The sequence below is a fragment of the Haliotis cracherodii genome, unplaced genomic scaffold (assembly GCF_022045235.1).
Source record: "Haliotis cracherodii isolate W230 unplaced genomic scaffold, xgHalCrac1.p SCAF_6, whole genome shotgun sequence".
Taxonomy (NCBI): Eukaryota; Metazoa; Mollusca; class Gastropoda; order Lepetellida; family Haliotidae; genus Haliotis; species Haliotis cracherodii.
Genome location: NW_027266319.1, coordinates 47,588,512 through 47,606,613, shown reverse-complemented (window position 1 = coordinate 47,606,613; position 18,102 = coordinate 47,588,512). Strand labels below are relative to the sequence as shown.

Below are 18,102 nucleotides of genomic sequence, written 5' to 3'. Positions count from 1 at the left end.
CACATACTGTTTTATGCTTGTATTGTCACACCTCTACTCTATAGACACATTCTGTATTATTCCTGTATTGTCACACCTCTACTCTATAGACACATACTGTTTTATGCTTGTATTGTCACACCTCTACTCTATAGACACATACTGTATTATTCCTGTATTGTCACACCTCTATTCTATAGCCACATACTGTTTTATGCTTGTATTGTCACACCTCTACTCTATAGACACATACTGTTTTATGCTTGTATTGTCACACCTCTACTCTATAGACACATACTGTATTATGTTTGTATTGTCACACCTCTACTCCATAGACACATACTGTATTATGTTTGTATTGTCACACCTCTACTCTATAGACACATACTCTATTATGTTTGTATTGTCACACCTCTACTCTATAGACACATACTGTATTATGTTTGTATTGTCACACCTCTACTCTATAGACACATACTGTATTATGTTTGTATTGTCACACCTCTACTCTATAGACACATACTGTATTATGTTTGTATTGTCACACCTCTACTCTATAGACACATTCTGTATTATTCTTGTATTGTCACACCTCTACTCTATAGACACATACTGTATTATGTTTGTATTGTCATACCTCTACTCTATAGACACATACTGTATTATGTTTGTATTGTCACACCTCTACTCTATAGACACATACTGTATTATTCTTGTATTGTCACACCTCTACTCTATAGCCACATACTGTTTTATGCTTGTATTGTCACACCTCTACTCAATAGACACATACTGTATTATTCTTGTATTGTCACACCTCTACTCTATAGACACATACTGTATTATGTTTGTATTGTCACACCTCTACTCTATAGACACATACTGTATTATGTTTGTATTGTCACACCTCTACTCTATAGACACATACAGTATTATTCTTGTATTGTCACACCTCTACTCTGTAGACACATACTGTATTATTCTTGTATTGTCACACCTCTACTCTATAGCCACATACTGTTTTATGCTTGTATTGTCACACCTCTACTCAATAGACACATACTGTATTATTCTTGTATTGTCACACCTCTACTCTATAGACACATACTGTATTATGTTTGTATTGTCACACCTCTACTCTATAGACACATACTGTATTATGTTTGTATTGTCACACCTCTACTCTATAGACACATACAGTATTATTCTTGTATTGTCACACCTCTACTCTGTAGACACATATTGTATTATTCTTGTATTGTCACACCTCTACTCTATAGACACATACTGTATTATGTTTGTATTGTCACACCTCTACTCTATAGACACATACTGTATTATGTTTGTATTGTCACACCTCTACTCTATAGACACATACTGTATTATTTTTGTATTGTCACACCTCTACTCTATAGACACATACAGTATTATTCTTGTATTGTCACACCTCTACTCTGTAGACACATACTGTATTATGTTTGTATTGTCACACCTCTACTCTATAGACACATACTGTATTATGTTTGTATTGTCACACCTCTACTCTATAGACACATTCTGTATTATTCTTGTATTGTCACACCTCTACTCTATAGACACATACTGTATTATTTTTGTATTGTCATACCTCTACTCTATAGACACATACAGTATTATTCTTGTATTGTCACACCTCTACTCTATAGACACATACTGTATTATTCTTGTATTTTCACACCTCTACTCTATAGACACATACTGTATTATTCTTGTATTGTCACACCTCTACTCTATAGCCACATACTGTTTTATGCTTGTATTGTCACACCTCTACTCAATAGACACATACTGTATTATTCTTGTATTGTCACACCTCTACTCTATAGACACATACTGTATTATGTTTGTATTGTCACACCTCTACTCTATAGACACATACTGTATTATGTTTGTATTGTCACACCTCTACTCTATAGACACATACTGTATTATGTTTGTATTGTCACACCTCTACTCTATAGACACATACTGTATTATGTTTGTATTGTCACACCTCTACTCTATAGACACATTCTGTATTATTCTTGTATTGTCACACCTCTACTCTATAGACACATACTGTATTATGTTTGTATTGTCATACCTCTACTCTATAGACACATACTGTATTATGTTTGTATTGTCACACCTCTACTCTATAGACACATACTGTATTATTCTTGTATTGTCACACCTCTACTCTATAGCCACATACTGTTTTATGCTTGTATTGTCACACCTCTACTCAATAGACACATACTGTATTATTCTTGTATTGTCACACCTCTACTCTATAGACACATACTGTATTATGTTTGTATTGTCACACCTCTAGTCTATAGACACATTCTGTATTATTCTTGTATTGTCACACCTCTACTCTATAGACACATACAGTATTATTCTTGTATTGTCACACCTCTACTCTGTAGACACATATTGTATTATTCTTGTATTGTCACACCTCTACTCTATAGACACATACTGTATTATGTTTGTATTGTCACACCTCTACTCTATAGACACATACTGTATTATGTTTGTATTGTCACACCTCTACTCTATAGACACATACTGTATTATTTTTGTATTGTCACACCTCTACTCTATAGACACATACAGTATTATTCTTGTATTGTCACACCTCTACTCTGTAGACACATACTGTATTATGTTTGTATTGTCACACCTCTACTCTATAGACACATACTGTATTATGTTTGTATTGTCACACCTCTACTCTATAGACACATTCTGTATTATTCTTGTATTGTCACACCTCTACTCTATAGACACATACTGTATTATTTTTGTATTGTCATACCTCTACTCTATAGACACATACTGTATTATGTTTGTATTGTCACACCTCTACTCTATAGACACATACTGTATTATTCTTGTATTGTCACACCTCTACTCTATAGCCACATACTGTTTTATGCTTGTATTGTCACACCTCTACTCAATAGACACATACTGTATTATTCTTGTATTGTCACACCTCTACTCTATAGACACATACTGTATTATGTTTGTATTGTCACACCTCTACTCTATAGACACATACTGTATTATGTTTGTATTGTCACACCTCTACTCTATAGACACATACTGTATTATGTTTGTATTGTCACACCTCTACTCTATAGACACATACTGTATTATGTTTGTATTGTCACACCTCTACTCTATAGACACATTCTGTATTATTCTTGTATTGTCACACCTCTACTCTATAGACACATACTGTATTATGTTTGTATTGTCATACCTCTACTCTATAGACACATACTGTATTATGTTTGTATTGTCACACCTCTACTCTATAGACACATACTGTATTATTCTTGTATTGTCACACCTCTACTCTATAGCCACATACTGTTTTATGCTTGTATTGTCACACCTCTACTCAATAGACACATACTGTATTATTCTTGTATTGTCACACCTCTACTCTATAGACACATACTGTATTATGTTTGTATTGTCACACCTCTACTCTATAGACACATACTGTATTATGTTTGTATTGTCACACCTCTACTCTATAGACACATACAGTATTATTCTTGTATTGTCACACCTCTACTCTGTAGACACATACTGTATTATTCTTGTATTGTCACACCTCTACTCTATAGCCACATACTGTTTTATGCTTGTATTGTCACACCTCTACTCAATAGACACATACTGTATTATTCTTGTATTGTCACACCTCTACTCTATAGACACATACTGTATTATGTTTGTATTGTCACACCTCTACTCTATAGACACATACTGTATTATGTTTGTATTGTCACACCTCTACTCTATAGACACATACAGTATTATTCTTGTATTGTCACACCTCTACTCTGTAGACACATATTGTATTATTCTTGTATTGTCACACCTCTACTCTATAGACACATACTGTATTATGTTTGTATTGTCACACCTCTACTCTATAGACACATACTGTATTATGTTTGTATTGTCACACCTCTACTCTATAGACACATACTGTATTATTTTTGTATTGTCACACCTCTACTCTATAGACACATACAGTATTATTCTTGTATTGTCACACCTCTACTCTGTAGACACATACTGTATTATGTTTGTATTGTCACACCTCTACTCTATAGACACATACTGTATTATGTTTGTATTGTCACACCTCTACTCTATAGACACATTCTGTATTATTCTTGTATTGTCACACCTCTACTCTATAGACACATACTGTATTATTTTTGTATTGTCACACCTCTACTCTATAGACACATACAGTATTATTCTTGTATTGTCACACCTCTACTCTATAGACACATACTGTATTATTCTTGTATTTTCACACCTCTACTCTATAGACACATTCTGTATTATTCTTGTATTGTCACACCTCTACTCTATAGACACAGACTGTATTATGTTTGTATTGTCACACCTCTAGTCTATAGACACATTCTGTATTATTCTTGTATTGTCACACCTCTACTCTATAGAAACATACTGTATTATGTTTGTATTGTCACACCTCTACTCTATAGACACATACTGTATTATGTTTGTATTGTCACACCTCTACTCTATAGACACATACTGTTGTTTCTATTTGTGGTAACTTGTGTTGTGTTTCCAGAGTGTGTTGAATGCCCCAGGATCTGTGGTGAGTGGAGGAAGGTGTGACACACACTGAGTGGTGTGACCTGCGTGTGTGACACCACAGATAGCTAGAATTTGATTTTATGCTCAGTGATTTTTATGATATTGGCATTTCTTTTACAATGCCATCAGGTCACCTTTATTATTTTGGGTGTTGTAGTTGTAGACCTGTTGACTTGCAATTTTAGAAAGTTAGCATTTTTTTGTAAGTCTAGTTTAATGTTCATGTCAACAAATACATCTAAAAGCACTGAAAATTGTATTCCAATTGCAGTTTGGACCAAATTAGAAACTCTGAACAAAGTATTGAATATAATCATGAATTGTTCATTCATTTAACTAAAAATATAAATATTGATGTATGTCTTTTCCCTGATTTATTATTTGAAAGGATGATATTATGTTTACATAATCTTTATTGATTAACTTTGATATTACAAACAAGCACAAACATCTACATCTTTCAATATTTGGGGGAGGGTAAGGGTGTTGTTTTCCTCTCCTATATCAGTTTTCTTTGTAACAAACAGACTTATGCAGAAGCTAAAAGGTGACCTTATTGACTGCAATTATTCTTTAGTCTTGATTAGCTGCTTATGACAATTGTATCCTAATTGTATAGGCATTTAAAATCCTTTATTGGGAAATATTTTTCTGAAGCAGGTACAGTGCAAGATAAGGATATATACAGTATATTAATTCCATCTTACAAATGCCATCATGTTTGCTTCTTCAATAATGATATGAGGCACATTTGTGACAGGTGAGGTAGTGGTGATAATAGGGGTAGTGAAGGACAGCTGGTAGTATCAGTCTCAGCCAAGTAGCAAAATAGATATAGTACTTATATCACATATAATACTTTATTTACAAGATAAATCCCACGAGAGTCAGTCATTGCATGAGAACGTGTGGAGCTGGTCATGTCCTGCTGAGATGGGTCAATGTACAAGGACAGCATCGAGATACTCATTAACATGTTGGAATGTAATTGTTTAGCACCCATGTCACTGACGTTTTTAAGCACAATTATTTTTGACAAAATAACTCAAACCACAGGCACATTTTTGTTTGGCACAGTTTAATCACATTTTTAATTCCAGAAAGTGTGTTCATATGTTGGTTAACAGGCACAAATAACTAGAATTTAATACCAGGGATGTTATTTGCTTTGTATGATTTTTGGTAAAGCTTTGTAGTATCTAGAGAATATGACTTGATAACAATGCTTGTAGATAGCCTTTTATCTAACAGGAGTTTTATTTATCAATACTGGTAAATATTCTGAACGTTGGGTTACACTTCAATATCTGTCATATAGATATGCGTTTGTATCACAAGTTAGACATTAAAGTACATGTACAAAGTTTGAATTGATCTGTCGGTACATTTAAAGAATTACAGACACAATTAACTTTCTCTTGGCGTCTATACCTCACTCAACTCTTTCAATACCATGACCTTGACCTTCAGGATCTGAACCCTGAGGTATTTTCTGTGGAGTCAGTCAAGGAAGTGTCGGAACTGTCTGATGATAGTCATGTGAATGTAGAAGAACTGATTCCACCCAGTCACCGAGGTGCTGCAACAGCTGTCTGGAACACTGTCAAGGATCTCCATCTAGAACTGATCCTCATGTACCACAGAGTCTGTCTGAAGCTATCATCTCTTGGTACAGGTACGTCAATGTCTCCATGAAGCACTGATCCTTACAGTGTCTGTCTGAAGCTACCAACTCTTGGTCCAGGTGGGTCAAGAGTCTCCATCTAGGACTTATCCTCATGTATTACCATAGTGTCTGAGACCCGTGAAGATCCGGGGTAGAATAGGTCTTCAGCAACCCATGATTGCCGTAAAAGGAGACTATGTTTGCCATAAAAGGCGACCAACGGGATTGGGTGGTCAGGCTCGCTGACTTGGATGAAGCATGTCATCGATCCCAATTGCGTGGATCGATGGATCATGATATCAATCACTGGATTGTCTGGTCCAGACTCAATTATTTACAGACCGCAGTCATATAGCTGGAACATTGCTGAGTGTGGAATTAAACAACAAACCAACCAACATAGTGACTGAAGTCCAGGTGGGTCAAGAGTCTCCATCTAGAACTTATCCTTACGTATTACCATAGTGTCTGAAGCTGTGTCTGAAGCTACCAACTCTTGGTCCAGGTGGGTCAAGAGTCTCCATCTAGAACTTATCCTTATGTATTACACAGCTACCAAGAGCTAATCTGTGTGTAGCACAGCTTCGAGCATCTCTTGGCCTTCAATCTACAGGTGATTCATATTAAGTCTGTGAAGGTAATATCTATCATGTGTATTGGTCAACCTATATGTTTGGTTATGGTGTTCACATGGATCAGTCATATGTTTCAGATCCATCCCTCAAGGAGTCCAAGTCTTCCAAGAGGAGAACTGGTTCAGACTATGTAAGTGTGATATTCCTCCACTATCAGTAACACCATCTTTGTGCACTTATCATTGATACTGATTTGTTCATGAATTAGGGCATGTGAGGACTCTAACCTGTCTTGCTGTAGGTGCACAGTGATGGCAGCATGTTGGACTCGTATGTTGAGAGTTTTGATGAGCTGTCCTCTCGCTGTAGCAAGAACAGTCTGTCCAAGGCTCTGCTGTACATGCAGCATGCTCAGATGTCCTGTAATGACGGCGTTCCTTCACAAAATGTCAAGAAGCTGTTTGAGGTAAGACAATCTTTTTGTTGGAAATTCAGATCTATATCTATTTAGATCTACATGGGCTACCATACTGAAAACAAATACATCAAAGGAAATTATGGTTATTGATATGCAATATATAGTCAAATGTCATGAAGAAAATAACTGTTATCATTTGCTTATGAAAAGTGGAATATGAACTCAATGCAAGAAAAACATCAAAGAACAACACAGACATATGATATGTAAGTCGCAATGCAAAAAATGCCATGGAACACAACAAATGCATCAAAGAATGTCAGTAGACACAAAAGGATACCAAACGCAAAAGGACAACATGTATTTTGCAACTTGCAGATGCCATAGTAAAGTCTGTATGGTATCTTGTGGTAAAGGGACAACACACACAAATTAGACAGCATGTCTGGTTAAGAGATGATCTTGGTTTAAACACTCATTCCTCCCTGTGGCCAGGAGTCCGTGTCACTCATCCAGCGCGCGGAGGCTGAGGAGAGGAGGCTGTACCTGGAGAACAAGAGTCTATGTGAGATGTCACCTCGCACCGCCAAGACTCCCCCTCCCCCCATCCTCCTGTGTCGCACTGACAACTTCATGGTCTTCACACCAGCACCGTTTGACCCTCAGGGAGGAGAGAAGGTAGGAATAGCTCTGTTAGAGTGAACATATATGTGTGTATGTAATAGTGGAAGAAATCATTTGTTGCTATTCCTTAGAATATGAGGGGTTATCAATAGGTTTTGAGCCTTGCATTGTGTCAACCAGTCCTCTACAGCAGCAACCAATTATTGGACCTCATTAAAGTATCAGACCACGCAAGAGTTTTTACAAATTTGAAAACAGATGGCGGTTACAAGGGCCCTGGTGAATAACATGAATGGTGTAGAAAATTGTCTCTACATTCCCATACAGCAGCCATTGCAACGCGACAAATCTCACTCAAATCAGGATGTTAGTGCTTCCTACTGCTACATAAAGATCTGAGGACAGGTCATGTCAAAAACAACCTTTTGACCGACCTATGAAATGACTAACAAGAAGTCGACATTAGCCAATTGGAAAACAACTTTCTCGAGCTTCATGGTACCAGTTTCAACCTGACAACTTTTATTCCAGCCTATGCTTTAAAAAAATACTGATTCTTGCCGTAAAAGGCGACTAAGGGGATGGGGTGGTCAGGCTTGCTGACTTTGTTGATGCATGTCATGGAATCCGAATGGCGTGGATCAATGCTCATGATGTCAATCAATGGATTATTTTTCTGAGTGTGGCATTAAACAACAAACAAACAATCAAAATTTGAATACTGAACCAAAGAAAATTTACCAATGTCTTACAGATGATCAAGATTGCATGACAGTACTTCCCACTGGCTATGGAAAGTCTCTTCCATTATCAATGTTTATTACTTTGAAGGGAGAGATAATAATAATGTGTATATCTATAATGTGTTAAATCCACTCTCTAAAGCATGCTCAAAGTGCTACATTGGATAGACGGAATCAGTTTACAGCCCTGTCATTCGGATTAGTTGGTTTAGTGATAGTGAGAACTTTTATCTGATTTAAAGGAGATTGCAACATGACTGGTGTGGACCGAAGCATTGTCCTGATGAAGAACACCTGGTTGATGTTTGTTGCGATACGCATGCAATCTTTTCAACAAGTTGGCATAATACTCACCATTCATAGTTGTTCTCTGTGGAATATTATCACAAAAGTCAAGGATCCTTGTCAAATACCCCAGAAGAAGACCTCAAGGACCCAGAACCCCTTAATTCAGAACACTGGTATTACACATGACCCCAATGACCAACACCCAGAGCACAATGACCAACACCCAGAGCACCAGAGCCTTTAGTTGTCCTCCAAACTGTTGATAGCAGCGTGTTAAATGAAATGTTTATCTTTTTAAGATTGTTTGTCTCCAATAGGTGGCATGGTACCGACTTTTTGGGCGATCAGCGAGTGGCAGCAATGTCAAGGTCAGGATCAATGACTACTTTCTAGATGGGACTGGAGAAGAGGTCAGTAAGATTTTCTCAAGTCTTATTTTCTGTGGTCAATATTTTTTTATGAATATGATGGTTCACATCTGTAATACAAAAATGTCTGTTTTTGATTTAGTTTTGTTTTCTTCAGGTGCCATCATTCCGATGTGAGCTGAAAGCAGCAGGACTGAAGCCCAATGAGCGCTATGTGTTTGCTGTTGGTGCGTACACATGTGACGGCAAGCTGATCGGAGAAAGTGTAGGGGAGACCAGTAAACCCATCCTAGCATCCCATCCTCTGCCGGTCCTCATGACCTGGGCCTTCCTCACACAGGTACACAGAAATACTGCTCACAGAGTCCTTGACTTAAAGACATCAATCTAACCTTGTTACCCTCCAGGAACTCAATATAGTTAAAATGGCGTATTCTTATGGTCTTGCACATTTTGTTATTATTGCTATGGTCTTATATGGATGTTCCACTTGTCAATGGATAACTGGATATAGACTCAACAACAAAAGTTCCTGTGACACAAATATTTTAGTGTTTTTCAAACAAGTAAAGTTTGGTTTTCAATATTGTAGTACATGTATGGAATCAAGTCACAAAAACGCAACTGCTACAAAAAAGCATGCATTCCATGCAAAAGTTGACTTTTATGCAAGCCACATGCATTTCACTACCCAAGAATGGGTATGAAAACATGTGCGTTAACAGGATTCCATATGCATTGTTTAGCATCGTGCTGACAACAACCACTCAGAAAAACAACAAAATTATGCAATTATTCAACATTAGGAAATGCCACGCCTGTCCGAAAATGAGCGCCTGCGAGCCATTGGTATGCAGGATCGAGACAACGTGATGTTGCAAGACAATTTAATGTCCACAAAAACACCATTTGGTGTTTATGGCAATGTTGGCAACAGACGAATGCAGTCAGAGACCATCCTCGGAGTGGCAGGCCACTCGTAACCAATAATTGACAAGACAATTGGATTCGAACAACACACCTACGAAATCGATTCCAGCCAGCAACAGTGACTGCAAGAAGCTTCCCTGGCCTTTGACGAATATCTTCACAAACCGTACGTCGTCTCAGATGTGCAGGGATTGTCGCCAGAAGACCCGCCAGACGTCCCATTTTGACAGGAAACCACCGTCAAGCACGTCTACAGTAGTGCAGACAGCGGGGACAAGTTCTATTCACTGACGAGTCTCGTTTTCACCTCGGCCCACAGCGATGGACGGATTCGAGTGTATGGACGTCGAGGTGAACGTTACGTCACTCATTGTGTCATGGAAGAAGATCGTTCGGGGGTGGCAGCGTTATGGTATGGGGTGGGATTACAGCAAGACAGAGGATGCGTTTAATAGTGGTAGAGGGAAATCTCAATGGACAGCGCCAGATCATCGAGATCATTGGTCCTGTTGTTCTACCTTTTTTGCATTGTCATGGCCCAGGCATTACTTTTCAACATGACAACACCCAGCCTCAAATTGCTCGACCTGTTCAGGATTCTCTTCAACAAAACAATGTGACTGTCATCCCCTGGCCGGCTCGCTCCCCTGATGTCTCACCAATAGAGCACATGTGGGATGAGATGGATCGGCGCCTTCGACGTCAACCACGTGTTCCACAGACACTCCAGGAACTTCGAAGCATGCTCAAGCAGATATGGACAGATATCCCACAGGACTTTGCACGACGCCTGGTCCATTCCATGAGACACATGAGGTGGACACCCAGAGGTGGACACACACGCTATTGATTTGTAAATTGACATTTTGGCATGTTTATGTTTTTTATGAAATCACACATTTTCTGAAGTCAGTATGACAAATTAAACCATTTGAACACTTACAGGAGTCTTTTATCTGTTGCAAACCGAAATTGTTTCAGATTTGGTAAAAAACATAACTTTGCATTAAATCTTATTCATTGTCACAGGAACTTTTGTTGTTCAGTATATTTCTTTGGGTGAACGAGGTTTCAATGTTTGTCTGATTGTAATCTATTAACTGGGTTTCAAATTTATCCATTTTCTTGGACATTAACAGATTGTCCTGAAGATATTTTCAAATTTAGTAATAATATGAAAGAATGTTATCTCAAAAGTTGATACCATCATGACAATGTCTTTATGAAATTTGTGTGACACTAATGACATTACCTACTGTAAAGCAAATGATTGACATGAAACATTACTGTTCCGAGGAATTAGCTATTTGTCCTCCTGCATCCTCCCAAGATGTATAGTGCAAGATGATATTTATGATGTTTGATTGTAACATTTAGGTCATTGTGTACCAGTAGGTGCTCCCTCAGTCAAAACACTGAAATTTTCTGCAACACTGTTGCTATATCCTGCTCAGATTGCCTATCAAGTTGGAGGGTACGACATCTCCCGACATGCCTGTGATGTACTATGGGATCACTTCCTGGCTGAGAAACCCCCACCAAAGGGCACCACATACACCACTTCTGTTAACAAGGACTACAGACTCACACTGCTCAGGTAGGTGTCACACTGAGAACAAACAGCCATTGTGGTTCAGATCACTTCTTCAGACAGAAGCGTATCATTTTTAGCTCACCGGGTCTGTACGTCAACAATTCTTTCAAACGACTTCTTCTTCTGAACCACTAATTGGAAATTAACAAAATTTGACTGAAACCATTCCCAGGTGGTGAGGATTCAAAATTGTACAAATGGTGGGGCTGACCCCCTAAGGGGCTGAGGGGCAGGGCCAAATAGGGGTAATTTGCAGACTCAGTTCAGACCCCGGGCCTGGGATCTCAATGTGATGTCATTGCAGAAGGCTCCTTTTGAACCCTTGCATTAGTGATCCTTTTACCCCTCACAAAGAAAACAGTCTTCCTGTTGCCCACCGCATTATCGTCTGATAAGAAGCATCAAGGAGTAATGCAGGATAAAATTTAGTAAAATCTAAATATTTTTTACATTTGTATACTTATCCTGCATTACTGCTGTGTGAGGGTACTGGTACGCCATTGGTTGGAACATCTTCTGCAGCTAGGCCTCTCACAGCTTGTCTTTCTGTCAAACAATAGCAGGAAATGTATTAAGGAGTAATGCAGGATAAGTATACAAATGTAAAAATTATTAAGATTTTACTAATATTTCATGTGATATATGACTGATATCTTGAACACAAAAGTTACATCCTGTGATTAGTCACCATTAGAATAGCCAGGGATCAGTTCCACAAAGCTAATGTAGCGCTAAGGTGATCACAACTCTAACACATAGACTGTCGTTGCGCTTGGATCACTTTGTTGAACAGGGCCCATGAGACTAACAGAATTATTATAGACCAATTGTGCTCTTCCCTCAGATTAAACCAGCGTGCTGTTTGCTTGTCCTCGCCGGTGCTGCTGAGACAGTTCCTCACAGCCATCTTCATCAGTGTGGACATCAGTGTGCGTAATGGGCAGCTGTTCTGTGATGGCCTGTGTGACAGAGGACCCCTCTATACTGGACAGGTAGGCCTGTGTGACAGAGGACCCCTCTATACTGGACAGGTAGGCCTGTGTGACAGAGGACCCCTCTATACTGGACAGGTAGGCCTGTGTGCCAGAGGACCCCTCTATACTGGACAGGTAGGCCTGTGTGACAGAGGACCCCTCTATACTGGACAGGTAGGCCTGTGTGACAGAGGACCCCTCTATACTGGACAGGTAGGCCTGTGTGACAGAGGACCCCTCTATACTGGTCAGGTAGGCCTGTGTGACAGAGGACCCCTCTATACTGGTCAGGTAGGCCTGTGTGACAGAGGACCCCTCTATACTGGACAGGTAGGCCTGTGTGACAGAGGACCCCTCTATACTGGACAGGTAGGCCCGTGTGACAGACGATCCCTCTATACTGGACAGGTAGGCCTGTGTGACAGAGGACCCCTCTATACTGGACAGGTAGGCCCGTGTGACAGACGATCCCTCTATACTGGACAGGTAGGCCTGTGTGACAGAGGACCCCTCTATACTGGACAGGTAGGCCTGTGTGAAAGAGGACCCCTCTATGCTGGACAGGTAGGCCTGTGTGACAGAGGACCCCTCTATACTGGATAGGTAGGTCTGTGTGACAGAGGACCCCTCTATACTGGACAGGTAGGTCTGTGTGACAGAGGACCCCTCTATACTGGATAGGTAGGTCTGTGACAGAGGACCCCTCTATACTGATAGGTAGGTCTGTGTGACAGAGGACCCCTCTATACTGATAGGTAGGTCTGTGTGCCAGAGGACGCCTCTATACTGGACAGGTAGGGCTGTGTGCCAGAGGACCTCTCTATACTGGACAGGTAGGTCTGTGTGACAGAGGACCCCTCTATACTGATAGGTAGGCCTGTGTGCCAGAGGACCCCTCTATACTGGACAGGTAGGCCTGTGTGACAGAGACGCCCTCTATACTGGATAGGTAGGTCTGTGTGACAGGGGACCCCTCTATACTGGATAGGTAGGTCTGTGTGACAGAGGACCCCTCTGTACTGATAGGTAGGTCTGTGTGCCAGAGGACCCCTCTATACTGGACAGGTAGGTCTGTGTGACAGAGGACCCCTCATTCATTGAGCAGTAAACACTCATTACTCAAGTACATTACTTTTCATAATTTCCAAATTTCTTGAATGTTTAACAACAAAAACCTATTACATGTAGTGATGTGTGTTTCAGATACGACGCCTTTCTGAGTGTGAGAAGATGCTGGTAGCGATAGAATTGGCCGGGTGGCTGAATGAAGCTAACCTGGCCCTCCAGGCAGTGGTGCAGTGCTATGGGCTCCTGGCTCCACTCCTCTTCTACAAGATACCCTCCTTGGCTGTCATACAAGTCAGTCAGCTGCCTTACATTCTCAGCTTCTGTAAATAATGGTGCATGAGTTTGGAAATATAAGAAAAAAACAATGAGATCTATATGAAGTATGATACATCACAATGTTTGAGTGAAAATTGTGGGAAAGATAATATTCATGGAAGGTGTTGGATTTATCCTGGAGTGACCTCTATTGATAGTGTTACATGTTCCCACATACCACATAACAAAATCACTATTGTGTTTCCGACAAATGTTGTTGCCGAAATCCATGTGTGATTCCCCTTTGCAGGTTACCATGATAAGGATTTGGTGTAAAATCCAATTCACCACTCACTGAAAGTTATTAGAGGACACGTAACTGTGGTTCTGTATCCTCCAAGTGAGGATGAATGACCTGTCTTGTCCAGATTTTAGCAATTTGAAGACCACCATTATATGGCTATATGATTGGTGGTGATGGCGTGAAACCCTCACTCACACACTCACTTCTCACTATCACCAGGTCCTGCAGAGATGCCATGCAGTGCTACAGGAAATCCCAGCTGGGCTCATACAGAAACGTCAGGGCAACATTGCAGACAGTCTCCATCACATGACTGCATGTATCACATTCCACATGGCAAAGGTAAACTATTGCATTGTCCTTCAAGAACTCATCTGGTTGCCATTTACAAACCATCAAATCATCAACCCATGTGATCTGCTTCTTGAAAATAAAATCATGCAAATAACATGATGTTTTCTTCAGGTTTTGCGCACATGGGGACAAAAGGCTCTTGCAAGTAGCATCAATGAAAGGGGGCGTCTGCTGTTGGCGGCAGAGATGCCGGAGGAGAAGCCCTCCAAGGTCGATGGTGGAGATACAGATAAGGGGGAGACTACAGGAGTAGCCACAGAGAACACAGACGTGGGATCCATCACACTACAGGCCATGAAGAAGAAGCCCAAGAAACGCACTGGACAGAGCACATTCAACAAGGAGGAGACAGATGGACCAGTCAACGAGGAACTCAAGGCTCTCACAGCACACATACTCAGCCTTACAAAGGCCTGTAAGTCACAATTTTGCTCAGTGTAGATCATGTTTGGGTCTTTGTGCAACCAGGTATATTGTATTTAGTCTATGCATTTAGTTGAGTCATTAATGTAAATGTTTTCAAAGTTTTCATGTCAAGTAACATGTTTTTTGTACTAAGATATATTTTTATGATTTCAGCTCACAACGAACATGAGCTAACAGGCAATGAAGATCCGAGCATCCTCCATGCTTATATTGCCTACCTCCCCAGCAAGATGGCATACAGGGAGGGTATGTCTCTAAGTGGTTTAGTTTTGCACAGACATTGCAGACCTGCCTTGCACAAAGCATTCCTAGGATAACAGCAGGATTACTTGGTGAAATATCTAGATATATGTAACAAAATATTCCTTCTGAAAATTGATATCTGCAATGCAGGGTTTGAAGATTGCATTATATTGATAACCTTTTATTAAGGATCATGTATAAAGGAGATGAAATAGTTTGTGATGCAGCTGTCGTGTTGTTGTAGTGATGAAGTTCAAACGCCGGGCACGCTACCTGGAGTTCCTCGTCCATGTTGCCCAGAAGGGCCTGACAGAGGGTCTGGCTGAGCAGGTGGTGGACTGGTGTGAGGAAGGCATCAACTGGCTCTCCAAGTAGGTGGCAAAATATACACCTGTACAAATAATTTGTTCATAGCTGATAAGATAAGAAAAGATGGCATTATTGTCACCAGTGGGCACTGAACCTTTTACAATATCTTTTGTACAATTATATAGATTGCAAGATAAACCAATAAGAATAAACATAGTTATGCAGGATAAGTATACAAATATTTAAAATATTTAGATTTTACAAATATTTAAGGAAAAGGATATTTAGTATACCGTTTTGTAAATAAATAAATTATGTTTAGTAAATGTTTCATCTATGGAATAAGTGCATGAATGTTTTCTGTCATATGGATAAGTTACCAATTTTTTATCTTATCCTGCATTACTACTTTAATGCTTCTACAGCTATATTTCTGACCTATGTGACATCTGTGAGAGATCTGGCTACAGTAGTTGTTGTACCCACTAGTTGTGTGACTTACTTCCTCCCACAGCTACCACGTGACCGGACTATGCAGACGTCTGAGAACTATCAGACGGTCAGACGGTCAAACGATTTACTCTAATGGCACACAAACAATCTAAAATTAGCTACAAGTTCTCATCCTGGCCATGTCTCACTGGCAGTGCCAAATGCTAGTCACATTCACATTCACAGACATCACAGTCACCAGGGTACTCCTCACTCGTCATCCCTACTGTCCAAGACCTTTTGGCTCTTCCTGTTAGTGGATCGACTACTGGTACACATCAGGTTCATCATCAAGCGCATCCCTGGTTATTGCAGTATCCCGACGGACACACTCTCCAAAGTGGCTCCCACAGAGTGGATGCTGCACCATGATGCCTTCACCCCGGTGTGCCAGCGATATGAACTGCCACTTTTCAACCTATTTGCCACCAGCCACAATTATCAACTCCGGACCTGGTCTCCCTGGTCCCGAAGTGTTTCCTCCATCTGTACTACTTACCAGGGTTCTGCAAAAGATAAAAACACACCAAATCTATCACTGCTTTTTATCGTGCATTGGTAGCCAGCTAGAAATTGGTTCATGGCTCTTTGAGACCTCGCCAGTCACGACCCTCTCAAAGTTCCAGGGTAGCCACACCTACTGGTACATCCTCAGTCAGTTGCCACACCCAGCTCCAGACAAGTTTCGTCTGCATGCTTGGCACATAACCACCGGGCCTTAAATGCTAAGTAGTGTAGAGTGCATGGTGCTGTCCATCTTGGGCTGTGCTGGGATTTCTTCGCTAAAAATCAACTCCGTGGACAGCCCGACAGATCATTCACCGTTCCTCCATTATCATCAATAGTGGGATTTGAACTACTTCTGTGCGCAGTTCCAGTTCTAGCATCGATCAAAGACACAAACTGATTCTTGGAAACATCTATTTATTCCAGTCTCGCCTCCAAGATGGAAGTTAGTCATAACACTATTTTGCTATGGCTGTGTTCCACTGTACTGCAGGCGTATGAATTTACAAGAACGGATTGTTTTTGGTTGTATTTGGTGCTCGGATACTGTCTTCGCCAGTCATTATCTCCTAGACGTGGCTCTTGAGGATGTGCAAGGTGTTCATAGTGTCACTCCACTGGTGGTAGTGCAACAGGTCACTAAACCCAGACGATCTTGACTCTTACACCTCGGAACTGACCCTGCGACCACTCTGGTAGTAATTAACCCAGACTGCTGATGCAGGATAAGATAAAAAATTAAGTAAAAATTAAGTACATTTGGATACTTATCCTGCATTGATGCATCTAAAGTGAACTCCCATTGCTTTGCTACCTCCTCACGAAGTTCTTTCAGATGGTCCGTTACCAGCAGTGATGTGATTGTGCATGACCTCGCCACATCCGGTCACGTGGTAGCTGTGGGAGGAAGTAAGTCACACAACTAGTGGGTACAACAACTACTGTAGCAAGATCTCTCACAGATGTCACATAGGTCAGAAAAATAGCAGTAGAAGCATTAAGGTAGGAATGCAGGACAAGTATCTAAATGTAAAATATATTTAGATTTGACTATGAATACCTTGTTGTGACAGACGTAATGAACAGATCCTCGGCAACCGAATGTTTATGAGCAAACAGCCAGGAGTGATCACTATAGGTGGAGATGATCCCAAGAAGTTTGCTGCTGCCATGGTGGAGTACAGCAAGGACAAGGTAATGCAAATTGGAATATGTCTGCATGGGTGCTTTCGACATTGTGGAATGATTTGTTGAAATGCTGTCCTCTGCTCACATGTCTCATCCTCGGAGTTCCCCCGAGAC

General features: G+C 40.3%; 1 protein-coding gene across 2 annotated transcripts in view; it reads left to right on the top strand.

Annotated features, from left to right (window-relative positions):
* LOC139444904 (cilia- and flagella-associated protein 54-like) overlaps positions 1-18,102 on the top strand; it is a 122,026-nt gene that overhangs the window by 33,019 nt on the left and 70,905 nt on the right. For both annotated transcript variants that reach the window (XM_071225911.1, XM_071225910.1), the window contains exons 17-31: positions 4,637-4,663; positions 6,133-6,337; positions 7,041-7,093; positions 7,205-7,369; positions 7,817-7,999; positions 9,294-9,386; positions 9,502-9,684; positions 11,729-11,871; positions 12,713-12,860; positions 14,046-14,201; positions 14,689-14,811; positions 14,935-15,238; positions 15,403-15,495; positions 15,737-15,863; positions 17,874-17,994. In XM_071225911.1, coding sequence (XP_071082012.1) covers positions 4,637-4,663; positions 6,133-6,337; positions 7,041-7,093; positions 7,205-7,369; positions 7,817-7,999; positions 9,294-9,386; positions 9,502-9,684; positions 11,729-11,871; positions 12,713-12,860; positions 14,046-14,201; positions 14,689-14,811; positions 14,935-15,238; positions 15,403-15,495; positions 15,737-15,863; positions 17,874-17,994 — 2,124 coding nt within the window. The remainder of the gene's footprint in view (positions 1-4,636; positions 4,664-6,132; positions 6,338-7,040; positions 7,094-7,204; positions 7,370-7,816; positions 8,000-9,293; positions 9,387-9,501; positions 9,685-11,728; positions 11,872-12,712; positions 12,861-14,045; positions 14,202-14,688; positions 14,812-14,934; positions 15,239-15,402; positions 15,496-15,736; positions 15,864-17,873; positions 17,995-18,102) is intronic.